Source organism: Somniosus microcephalus, chromosome 1 (genome assembly GCF_052327205.1).
Source record: "Somniosus microcephalus isolate GS21.2 chromosome 1, FLI_Smic_1.0, whole genome shotgun sequence".
In the NCBI taxonomy this organism is placed as follows: domain Eukaryota; kingdom Metazoa; phylum Chordata; class Chondrichthyes; order Squaliformes; family Somniosidae; genus Somniosus; species Somniosus microcephalus.
Genome location: NC_140987.1, coordinates 216578945 through 216591673, shown reverse-complemented (window position 1 = coordinate 216591673; position 12729 = coordinate 216578945). Strand labels below are relative to the sequence as shown.

The 12729-nt window shown below is 43.5% G+C and overlaps 1 protein-coding gene across 2 annotated transcripts in view; it reads right to left on the bottom strand.

Annotated features, from left to right (window-relative positions):
- Positions 1 to 12729, bottom strand: part of tnpo1 (transportin 1) — a 155766-nt gene that overhangs the window by 119851 nt on the left and 23186 nt on the right. For both annotated transcript variants that reach the window (XR_015078660.1, XM_085990105.1), the window contains exons 4-5: positions 9674 to 9823; positions 1861 to 1967 (exon numbers count right to left, since the gene is read on the bottom strand). Coding sequence is in view for 1 of the 2 variants with exons in the window: in XM_085990105.1 (XP_085846231.1) it covers positions 1861 to 1967; positions 9674 to 9823 (257 nt within the window). In the remaining variant the exon portion in view is untranslated. The remainder of the gene's footprint in view (positions 1 to 1860; positions 1968 to 9673; positions 9824 to 12729) is intronic.

The following is a 12729-nucleotide window of genomic DNA, read 5'->3' as shown; positions in this document are numbered from 1 at the left end:
AAAACAGAATTTGACACCAAGCCACATAAGGAGCTATTTGGGCAGATGACCAAAAGCTTGGTCAAAGAGGTAGGTTTTAAGGAGGGAGAGATAGAGGCGGAGAGATTTAGGGAGGGAATTCCAGGGCCTTGGCAGCTGAAGGCACAGCCACCAATGGTGCAACGATTGAAAACGGGGATGCTCACGACACCAGAATTAGAGGAGTGCAGAGATCTGAGGGATGTGGGGCTGTACGAGGTTAGAGATAGGGAGGTGCGAGGCCATGGCGGGATTTGAAAACAAGGATGAGAATTTTAAAATCAAGGCGTTGCTTAACCGGGAGCCAATGTAGGTCAGTGAGCACAGGGGTGATGGGTGAACAGGCATGGTGCGAGTTAGGACATGGACAGCAGAGTTTTGAATGACCTCAAGTTTACTGAAGGTAGAACATGGGAGGCCGATCAGGAATGCGTTGGAACAGTCAAGTCTAGAGGTAACAAAGGCAAGGATGAGGGTTTCAGCAGAAGATGAGCTGAGGCAGGGACAGAGTCGGGCGATGTTCTGGAGGTGAAAATAGGCGGTCTTAGTGATGGTGTGCATGTGCAGTTGGAAGCTCATCTCTGGTTCAAATGACACCAAGGTTTCGAACAGTCTGGTTCAGCCTCAGACAGTTGCCAGGGACAGCAATGGAGTCGGTGGCTAGGGAACGGAGTTTGTGGCGGTGACTGAAGACAATAGCAAATAGAAGTGGTGGAATCCGCAGCCTTTGGACTCTCACGCCGTATGAGGAGCTCTTGTAAATATACACAAGAGAAGTAATGGAAACAGGGAAGCAGAAAGCGAGGTCCCAGTTTTAGGTTAGCCCTGAAATTCATTTGCTCATGCCTCTTCAGCTCCTGCAGTGCATGCATAATCTATCACAATACATTGCAAGTAGTTATGGTCATGTCTTGCCCTGAAAGTGCTACGGCCACTGTGCTACTCATCTATCCATGCTTACCTCTTTTTGCGCCCACCTAGGTATAGGAAAGGAAGATCAGCAAGAGGCATTGGCCCCTCGGATTCAGAGCCAAGCAATCCCTCTTCGCACAATGCCATTCACACTCTCCCTCCAGTGCACCAGCCCAGAGAAGCTCATCCCCAGGGGAGGGGGGCAGTAGTCGGTGAGCAGAGGGGAGTACACACGGTGACTTACACAGCATGAGTGAGCAGAAGGGGGAAGAGGAAGATGCAGTCATTGTTGAAGAGGGTTGACAAATTTCTGCCTTTGCGGAGGAGCCTCAGGACACAATTCTCAATGATTCTGCATATAAAAGGTACAGCTACTGGTGATTATGCCTCAGGAGTCCACTAACTGTATCTGCAGAAATATGATGGATAATGCATGTTCAGCACTAAAGTAAATCCTTCAAAGGAGCATGCAACAAACCCAGAACAATCGGCAGCACAGCGCCCTCCTCTTCACCCAATAGAAGACCAAATGACAATCACAGCTGCAATTGTGGACAGAAGGTTCTCCTCCAGCCTTAAAATGGTTGGGGCTGGAATACAGACAAATCTCTCTGCTTCCAACAATTTGACATATACCATTCAACCAGTTTTCCTGCTGCTCCCATGATAATGCTGTCTCGCAGGACAGTATACTTGGGTGTCCTTCCACCAGCTCGACTTCTGATCACTCCTGAATTGCCCAAAATGTAGCGACAAAACATAGGAAAATCCAAGCCATTATTGTTAAGGCAGGTAATGCTAATCATATTCTAATTAGGTTATCCAAGATATACCATTCCCAAAATAGGACCTTTTATGCCATCAACAATTGACTTGGCACCTGATCAAATTAAAGTTCTGAAATTACTAAAAGCTGCAGAGCAAACTTACTTCACACGTATTGTAATCTTCTGAATCCAAAAGCCCACACAATTTAGGTAAGAGATCTGGCCAGTTTTGCAGCTCACCCTTTGAGGCTATAGTTGTAATCAGGATTCCTGTAACAAAATACAAGATAAGCAACAGACATTTCTATATCAAGTTCCACCATCTGAAAAGCAAAAGCTACAAAAATGATCTCTCAATTACAAAAATCAAGTTTTATACAAAACATAGGATATTAATTAAATCTGGAATGCATGCTTCCTTAAAATTACACGATAAATCCAAGCAGTGAACTTTTCATTTATAACAAAGTCATGTACTTGCATTATCCATAACGTGCACTATTTAAAATATATTTGTTCTTGGGATGTCGGTGATGTTGGCAAGATTGCATTTACTGCCCCTTTCTAGTTGCCCGATGATGGTGGGTCTTTTCCTTCAACTGCTGCAGTGCTTGTGATGATGGTGTTCCCACAATGATGCTAGTTAGGGAATTCACGGATATTAATCCAGTGATTATGAAGGAACAGCTACACATATGGGCAAATTAGGATGGCGAGAAACTCGGAGGGTAACATTTAAGTGTATTTTGTGAATTTTAGTGTGTTAAGAAGTCAATTATTTGAAGTAAGTTTAATTTTTTAAGGGTTTTTTAAACTCTTGGGCAGTTTAAACAGGAAGTAGAATCCGGGTATAAAAGGGGAGGGGCTAGTGCGGTGCACGGAGTGCTTTGTGCATTGAGTGCTGCTGGAGTTTTGCTAAGTGGGAGAGTTCGGATAAGTGGGAGGTGAGGGTGTGTTTTTTGCTCTGTTTTGTTCCCCACTCCCAGGCTTAGACATCACTGCGGAGGCGGAGCAGCGAGACGAGTCAACCAAACAGGCTCCACAGACAGTATTCAAGGAGGAGGTTGGTGATCAGCTGGTTGGTTGGTTTTCTTCCTTCTCTTCTCTTTCATACCTTTAAGTTGGTAAGTCCTATTGAATAGTGGTGTGATATTATCATATATATCCGGGCAGGGTCTTCATAACTAATAATAAGAAATTAAATTAATTATATAGAATGGAGCAGGTGATGTGTTACTGTTGCGAGATGTGGGAGCCGGTGAACCCCATTGAGGCTAACGGTGATTACATCTGCGACAAGTGTTTGCTGCTAGAGGAACTCAAGTTCCATGTTATGGAGCTTGAGACCGAGCTTCGGACACTGCGACACATCAGGGAGGGGGAGAAGTTCCTGGACTCTATGTTTCAGGAGATGGTCACACCTATGAAGTTAATTACTGCAGATGTAGTCCGTGGTCAGGGACAGGACGGTGTGACTACGAGTGAGGAAGGTACAGGGATCCAGGATGTAGTGTTGAAGGAGACGCAGCCCTTGTTCTTGTCCAGCAGGATCGAGGTTCTTACTCCCTGTGAGGGCGGGAGCGGGGACTGCAGGGAGGATGAGCAACCTGGCCACAGCACCGTGGTACAGGGGGCCATTCAAGTGGAGGGAGTAAAAAGAAATGTTGTAGTGGTAGGGGATAGTATTAGGGGGATAGATAGGGTTCTCTGCAGTCAAGAGCGGGAGTCCCGAAGGCTGTGTTGCCTGCCTGGTGCCAGGGTTAAGGACATCTCTTCTGGGCTGGAAAGAAACTTGCAGTGGGAGGGGGAGGATCCAGTTGTCGTGGTCCATGTTGGTACAAACGACGTAGATAGGACAAGGAAGACGGTGCTGTTAAAGGAGTATGAGCAGCTAGGGGTCAAACTAAAAAACAGAACCTCAAGGGTAATAATCTCTGGGTTATTACCTGAGCCACGAGCGAATTTGGCTAGGATAAATAAAATTAAAGAGTTAAATGCGTGGCTCAAAGACTGGTGTGGGAGAAATGGGTTTTGCTTCTTGGGACACTGGCACCAGTACTGGGACAGGAGGGAGCTGTTCTGTTGGGACGGACTCCACTTGGCCAGTGCTGGGACTAGAGTCCTGGCGAATCATATAACTAGGGCTGTAGAGAGGGCTTTAAACTAATTAGTGGGGGGGAGGTTTCTAGAGAGCAAATCATAGAAATGACAACAGAGAAGGTCATAGACTTAGGTAGCAGTGGGGGAATTAAAAAACAGAATGTGTCAGGAAGGGACAGAAGGTATGGAGTAAAAAGTAAAGTACTAAAAAGGGAAAAAACAGGAACTAAGTGTTACAAAACATATTTGAAAGTTCTTTATCTGAATGCACGTAGCATTCGTAACAAAATGAATGAGTTAACGGCACAAATAATGACATATGGGTATGATCTTGTGGCCATTACAGAAACATGGCTGCAGGGTGACCATGACTGGGAATTAAACATACCAGGTTATTTAACAATCAGGAAGGACAGGCAGGAAGGGAGAGGAGGTGGGGTGGCTATGTTAATAAAGGAAGGAATCACTATAATACAGAGAAATGATATTGGGTCAAAGGAGCACGATAGTGAAACAGTTTGGGTGGAGGTAAGGAATAATAAGGGGAAAAAAACACTAGTGGGTGTAGTCTATAGGCCTCCGAACAGTTGCAACTCTGTTGGACGGAGTATTAATCAGGAAATAGTTGAGGCTTGTAATAAGGGAACAGCTATAATTATGGGGGATTTTAATTATCATATTAACTGGACAAATCAAATTGGGCAGAGCAGCCTTGAGGAAGAGTTCATTGAGTGTATTAGGGATGGGTTTCTTGAGCAGTATGTAACTGAACCGACCAGGGGGCAAGCAACCTTAGATTTGGTCCTGTGTAATGAGACAGGATTAATTAAAAATGTCCTAGTAAAGGATCCCCTTGGAATGAGTGACCATAACATGGTTGAGTTCCATATTCAATTAGAGGGTGAGAAGGTTGGATCTCAAACAAGCGTGCTGAGCTTGAATAAAGGAGACTATGAAGGTATGAGAGCGGAATTAATGAGAGTAGACTGGGAAAATAGATTAAAGGGTAAGACGGTACATGACCAGTGGTGTACATTTAAGGAGTTATTTTACAACTTCCAAAAAAAATATATTCCACTGAGGAAAAAAGGGTGTAAAAGAAAAGATAGCCATCCGTGGCTAAGTAAAGTAATTAAGGATAGTATCCGACTAAAAACAAGGGCATATAAGGTAGCCAAATCTAGTGGGAGGATGGAAGATTGGGAAGTCTTTAAAAGACAGCAAAAAATAACAAAAAGATTGATTAAGAAAGGGAAGATAGATTATGAAAGTAAATTAGCAAAATATATAAAAACAGACAGTAAAAGTTTCTATAGTTATATAAAAAGAAAAAGGGTGGCTAAAGTAAATGTTGGTCCCTTAGAGGATGAGACCGGGAAATTAATGGTGGGAAACATGGAGATGGCAAAAACACTGAACAATTACTTTGTATCAGTCTTTACAGTAGAGGACACTAAGAATATCCCAACACTGGACAAACAGGGGGCTCTAGGGGGGGAGGAACTAAATACAATTAAAATCACTAAGGAAGTGGTACTTGGTAAAATAATGGGACTCAAGGCGGATAAATCCCCTGGACCTGATGGCTTGCATCCCAGGGTCTTGAGGGAAGTAGCGGTAGGGATTGTGGATGCATTGGTAATAATTTTCCAAAACTCACTGGACTCAGCAAAGGTCCCGGCAGATTGGAAAACTGCTAATGTAACACCATTATTTAAAAAGGGTAGTAGGCAGAAGGCTGGAAACTATAGACCTGTTAGCCTAACATCTGTGGTTGGTAAAATGTTAGAGTCCATTATTAAGGAGACATTAACGGGACATTTGGATAAACACAATTTAATAGGGCAAACTCAGCATGGTTTCATGAAGGGGAAGTCATGTTTAACAAATTTGCTTGAGTTTTTTGAGGAAGTAACATACAGGGTGGATAAAGGGGAACCAGTGGACGTAGTGTATTTAGACTTCCAAAAGGCATTTGATAAGGTGCCACACAAAAGATTATTGCTCAAGATAAAAAATCACGGGATTGGGGGTAATATTCTGGCATGGGTGGAGGATTGGCTCTCTAACAGAAAGCAGAGAGTTGGGATAAATGGTTCGTTCTCAGATTGGCAACCAGTAACTAGTGGTGTTCCGCAGGGGTCAGTGCTGGGTCCCCAACTCTTTACAATCTATATTAACGATTTGGAGGAAGGGACCGAGTGTAACATATCAAAGTTTGCAGATGATACAAAGATGGGACGGAAAGTAGTGAGTGAGGAGGACATAAAAAACCTGCAAAGGGACATAGACAGGCTAAGTAAGTGGGCAGAGATTTGGCAGATGGAATACAATACTGGAAAGTGTGAAGTTATGCACTTTGGCAGGAAAAATCAGAGAGCAAGTTATTATCTTAATGGCAAGAAACTGGAAAGTACTGTAGTACAAAGGGATCTGGGGGTCCTGGTGCACGAAACTCAAAAAGTTAGTATGCAGGTGCAGCAAGTGATCAAGAAGGCCAATGGAATGTTGGCTTTTATTGCTAGGGGGTTGGAATATAAAAACAGGGAGGTATTGCTGCAGTTGTACAAGGTATTGGTGAGGCCGCACCTGGAATACTGCATACAGTTTTGGTGTCCATACTTAAAAGACATACTTGCTCTCGAGTCAGTACAAAGAAGGTTCACTCGGTTAATCCCGGGGATGAGGGGGTGGTCATATGAGGAGAGGTTGAGTAGATTGGGACTCTACTCATTGGAGTTCAGAAGAATGAGAGGCGATCTTATTGAAACATATAAGATTGTGAAGGGGCTTGATCGGGTGGATGCGGTGAGGATGTTCCCAATGATGGGTGAAACTAGAACTAGGGGGCATAATCTTAAAATAAGGGGCTGCTCATTCAAAACTGAGATGAGGAGAAACTTCTTCACTCAGAGGGTGGTAGGTTTGTGGAATTTGCTGCCCCAGAAAGCTGTGGAAGCTACATCATTAAATAAATTTAAAACAGAAATAGATAGTTTCCTAGAAGTAAAGGGAATAAAGGGTTACGGGGAGCGGGCAGGAAATTGGACATGAGTCTGGGTTCGGAATGGTCATGGCCCTGTGGGTAGTGGAGCAGGCCCAGGGGCCGTGTAGCCTTGTTCTGCTCCTACCGTGTTCTAATTCTGTTAGATTTCAGGAGATGGTTTTATTCCTGTTCCTGGCTGGGGTGGAGATCGCCTTTACAGAAGGTAAGTACTGTAGAAAATATAGGGACAGAGTGATCTCCTGGAAGAATTTCGATCGCCTAGATGGGTCGGAGAGGAATTTCCCAGATTTTTTTCTCCCAAATTGGCCATTGGGTCTTTATCTGGTTTTTCGCCTCTCCCGGGAGATCACATGGGTTCGGGTGGATGCAGAGTGATAGAAGATTTGAGGTTAGGATCAGGTCAGCCATGATCTTATTGAATGGTGGAGCAGGCTCGAGGGGCCGATTGGCCTACTCCTGCTCCTATTTCTTATGTTCTTACGTAACTTTGAGATGGTGGCGTTCCCATATTCTTGCTGCTCGTCTTGGCAGTTGAGGTTGCAAAGGAGGGAAATGCTGTTCCAGTAAGCTGGGTGTGTTGCTGCAATGCATCAGTACTAGACGAGGTGGATACTGAATCCAGTGGCACAGAGGTCAATTAACCCTCTTGGATGCCACCAAGTTTCTCAGTGTTGTGGCTGCATCATCCCAGGTGAGCCTTGTAGATGGCAAAGAGGATTTGAAGGATCACGAGAGGAGCCACTCATTGCAAAGTATTCAACTTCTGTCCTACTCTTGTTGCCACGGTGTTGATATGGCTGTTAAACTTCTGGTCAGTGGTGATCCCCAAGATCTTGATGGTGGGCAACTCGGCAATGGTGCCAACATTGAAGGTCAGGGAGATGGCCGGACATTCTCTTGAGATGATCATTACCTGGTACTTGTGTGACACAAATGTTACCAGCCACTTGACAGCCAAAGCCTGGATGTTGTCCAAGCCCTGCTGTAGACTGGCGTGAGCTGCTTAGTGATAGAGGAGTTTTGAATAGAGCCAAATACTGTGGAATCATAAGCAAAACAGCCGAACTACTGACCTGATGGAGGGAAGGTCACTGATGAGCACCTTAAGATGGTTGGGCCAACAACACTTCCCTGAGGAACTCTTACAGCACTCTCCTGGGACTACAATGATTTGCCTCCAACAAACACACAGCCATCTTCTTTTAGTCAGGTATGACTCCAGCCACGGGAGGATGTCCCCTTGATTCCTTTGACCTCAGTTTTGCCAAGGGTCCTTGGCATATTTGGTCGAATGCTGCCTTGATGCTTAGGGTGGTTACTCTCCTCTATCTGCTAGCATTCACCTTGTGCCTTATGTCTGGATCAAGGCAGTAATCAGGTCTGGAGCCGCGAGGTTCATATAATCGTAGAATCTTACAGCACAGAGGGAGGCCATTCGGCTCAGTGTGTCTGTGCCAGCTCTTTGAAAGAGCTATCTAATTAGTTCCACTCCCCTAGTCTTTTCCCCCATAGCCCTGCATGTTTCAAGTATATATCCAATTCCCTTTTGAAAGTTATCTGCTTCCACTACCTTTCAGGCAGTGCATTCCAGATCATAACAGCTCGCTGCATAAAACAAATTCTCATCGCCCCTCCTTTTTTCTGCCAATTATCTTAAATCAATCAGTGTCCTCTGGTTACTGACCCACTCGCTAGTGGAAAAAGTTTCTCCTTATTCTATTTTCAACATAGCTATTAAATCTCCCCTTAATCTTCTCTGCCTTAAGAAGTACAATCCCAGTTTCTCGAATCTTTCCACATAACTGAAGTCCCTCATCCCTGGTATAATTCTGGCAAATCTCCCCTCTCCAAGGCCTTGTCAAGGTTGGTAGCACATTCTTACGTTTACCTGGTGCTGCTCCTGGCATGTTCTTTTAAACTGCCCACTGAATCAGGGTTGGTCTCCAGGTTTGATGGTAAGAAACATAGAAGATAGGAGCAGGAGTAGGCCATTCGAGCCTGCTCCGCCATTCAACGAGATCATGGCTGATCATCCAAACCCTAGCACCCGGTCCCTACACCGACAGCCATCCCACCCAAGCCCTATCCCCGTAACCCCACGTATTTAATCCCCCCTAACACTAAGGGTCAATTTTTATCATGGCCAATCAACCTAACCTGCACATCTTTGGACTGTGGGAGGAAACCGGAGCACCCGGAGAAAACCCACACAAACACGGGGAGAATGTGCAAACTCCACACAGACAGTCACCTGAGGCCGGATTTGAACCCGGGTCCCTGGCGCTGTGAGGCAACAGTGCTAACCACTATGCCACCGTGATGGTGATCAAGATGTGGAGGATGTACCAGACCATAAGGTTACAGATTGTGGTGATGATGGTCCACTGCACCTAATGGCTTGCCAATATTGTAATTCCACCTCTTATTGACGAGGCGGATTCTGTGCAGGCTAAAGCAATCTGAAAAAGGTTTTCTGATTATTAGCTTGTGAAAGCTATCAAACTTACCTAGATATCAGAGCAAGTTTAAATACTCTCAAGGGTTTAAGGGGTACCTATCAGGATACTCTAAAATATAGAAGCTAAAAAAAAACTTTCAAAAATGTAATGTTTCTGTCCTGGATCAAAGGTCAATCATTAAAAAAAAAACTTCACAATTGCACAGGACCCACACAAATCATATCAACCTCCTCAATGCACTAAGAAAAGGAAAGCACTATTTAGTCAAATATACTTAGGTTCAGGTTGGGTGGTTCTCCTGAAAGAAAAATAAGGTACCATCTACAATCATTTTTTATAACAAACAGATGAAGGTTATGAAAGTATCAAGAGAGTCAACAGACCAAAACATTACGTAACAAACAACTTACCAACAGTAGCTCTTATTAAGGGGGCAGAATCACCAATGTTTTGCAGGCACTCATTTTTAATGAAGTCTGTTACCCCATTTGGAAAGTTGTGTAAATGTGCTTTCACATTGTTCTTCAAAATCAGACCACTCAAGGATCGTGTGGGTTCATCTGCAACAGAAAAACAAATTCAGGACTAGTGTATTTACACAGCACATTGTGTTTTTAAAAAGCCACCATACTGGTGGTAAACAAGATCAATTAAAGAAAGGAATTGCATTTATATAGTGCCTTTCACATCCTCATGACATCCCAAAGCACTTCACTCCCACTAAAGTACTTTTAAGTGTAAGTACTTTTTATTGTAGTGTGGACCAATTTGTGCACAGCAAGGTTCCAATAATTTCTTTTATTTTTGTTTGAGGAATAAATGTTAGCTAGGACAGTGGGAGAGCTTTGCAGCTCTTTGAATAGTGCCATGCAATCTATTACATCCGTGTCTCATCCAAAAGATGGGACCGCTGAAGTGTCAAGTCTTTATTACATGCTCAAGTGCCTACAGTAACCCACGACCTTCTGACTCAAACTAGTGCGTCATCACTGAGCCAAAGCTGACAAGAATTAAGCACGTTATATTTCTCATCTTAAAGTAAAATCTTCAAATTTTGAACGTAGTTTAGCCTTCACATGCAAATGAACATATAATCAGTGATGGACGGAGTCATCACTAGTGCCATCATGCAACACATACATATTATTAATAACCTGCTTGCTAACACTAAGTTCGGGTTACACCAGAACTAAATGGCTCCAAACCACTTCACAGTCTTGATCCAGACATAATCACAAGAGATGAATGCCAGAGGAATGCAAGAGTAGCTGCCCTTGCCATCAAGGCAGCATTTGACCAAGTGTGACACCAAGGAGCCTGCCAAAACTGAGGTCAATGGGATCAAGGGGAAAACCTTCAATGGCTGGAGTCACACTTGCCAAAAAGATAGCTGTGGTTATTGGAGGTCAATCAGCGTAGCCACAGAACATTGCCGCACGAGTTCCTCATGGAAGTGTCTTTGGCCCAACCACCTTGCAATGCTTTGAGGACTTTCCCTCTATCAAAAAGGTCAATAGTTGGGTAGTCGCTGATGATTCGAGTATTAAGCATCAGCCATTCCATGATCATTAAGCAGGACAAAATCCAGGAATTCCCTCCCTAACACCACTGTAGGATCACCATCAGCACAAGGAATGCAGTGGTTCAAAAAGGCCCAACAACTTCTCAGCATGGGTAATAAACAAAAAAGGGAACAACTGTGGTCACAGCCTGAATGGAAACTTCAGTCCTCCAAGGCCTTGCATTCCATTTGCCATGCTTTGAATACAAACTACAGATTGAAGCCTCAGTGTATAAATATCTAGTCACTGCAATTGACATAAATGTGAAGAATCAGGAACAGCACCACACACATTTGGATCAGAGAACTTAATGCAAAAAATAAATCCCATGACTTTTAATCCTCAGTTTTGACAATCAATGGAAAGTTAAAGGACTTCTTCCACGTGTAGAATAAATATTGTTACAAAAAGGAAAAAAAAAGGTTCAAATCCAGAATAAGAACTTTTATTAAAATGTAAAACAATTCTACTACTTTGCCAAGGTCACCATTTTGACATGGGCAAGGTGACTATTCCAGCTCATCTCAAAACTTGCCCTACTTCCCACACCTTGTCATACAATGACAAGCTGTTGCACGGCTACTCCAACTGAATCAGGATCAGTTACCTTAGAGGACAGATTGCCTCATTTAAGAGAAGCAATAATGTAACAAAGAGCAGTTTCATTCCAAGTACAGGAAACTGTGTGTTATCCGGCACCGACGGGACCGAGCTGTTGCCGTTCCCTCAAAACTGCCAGACACACCAGCGTTAATGTTGAAGCATACGGAGCTTTTCATCTCCGTATCTGACAACAAACACTGTTGCTTAGCAACAGCTTCTAAACAGTCAGCCCGTACCTTGGAAGCGTCTCTCTGAAACTGTTTCTAAGCTACAGAGACTTTGCAGAGCCTGACTGTTTGCAAAAAAAAGCCACGAGAAGAAGAAAAAAACGAACCAAACGGCTCCTGATTTTTCGGACATTTAGCCTCCGGATAACAAAGTTTCCTGTACTCTGTACTGTTTTCTCTCTGCTCTTCCCCTCAAACAAAGCTGGTATGAGGGGCAAAATATTAAATCGATCCACCAAATTAACTTTTCACCCCTTGCCAGCAACTTGCTGGGAATCCACTAAGTCGGTTCCAAAATCCAAATATCTGCTCAAATGACATAAGCAATCATCCATCAACAAGCACCTCTAACCTTTCTCCCCACCCAGTCCAAGAGAAGTCATGCAAAAATTTAGTACAAGTCAAGTTCAACACAATGGCCCGGATTTTGCTGTCAGCGGTGAAGTGACACCGCTTGCCACTGACCTCGAAAAAAGCAGGCCACAAACTTTTAGCAGGCTCTGTAGCATCGATTTCACCTTTTCCAATATTAATTCTGGCACCATCTATAGGGAATCTCCAGTGTCCAAAGAGTGATGTCATCAAGTAGGCTAAGCAGCCAATCACATTGAAGAATTCTCACATACAACAAACCAGGAAATAGCAAGCAGGTTTTATCATTCACTTTCTATAAATTTTACAGAAAGCAAAATAAAGATTGGGACATACACATGGGGTTAAGACAGAAGCGGAAATATCCTAAATTTTAAAAAATGAAATAAATATTTCCTTATTTTAAAAATTTATGGAATTGATCATGAGTGGAGAAAACACTTCACAAATATAAAATTAGTTTTTCAGGACCAGAGGGGTTGTTCAGCAGTAATTATGACTTAGTATGTCATTAATGACTCAGTTACACCTCATTCAACAAGGCTTAACTTTTTCCAAGGGTGTTTACACCAAGAATAGAGCGTAAAAGTGGAAGTTCTCGTCAATTCAGTGATTTCTAATTGATTTCCACCTGTGAGGTTTGCAACAGCGCAACCTATGGAGGAGCAGGGTATCACTGACAGCAACTTCAGGATTTCCACA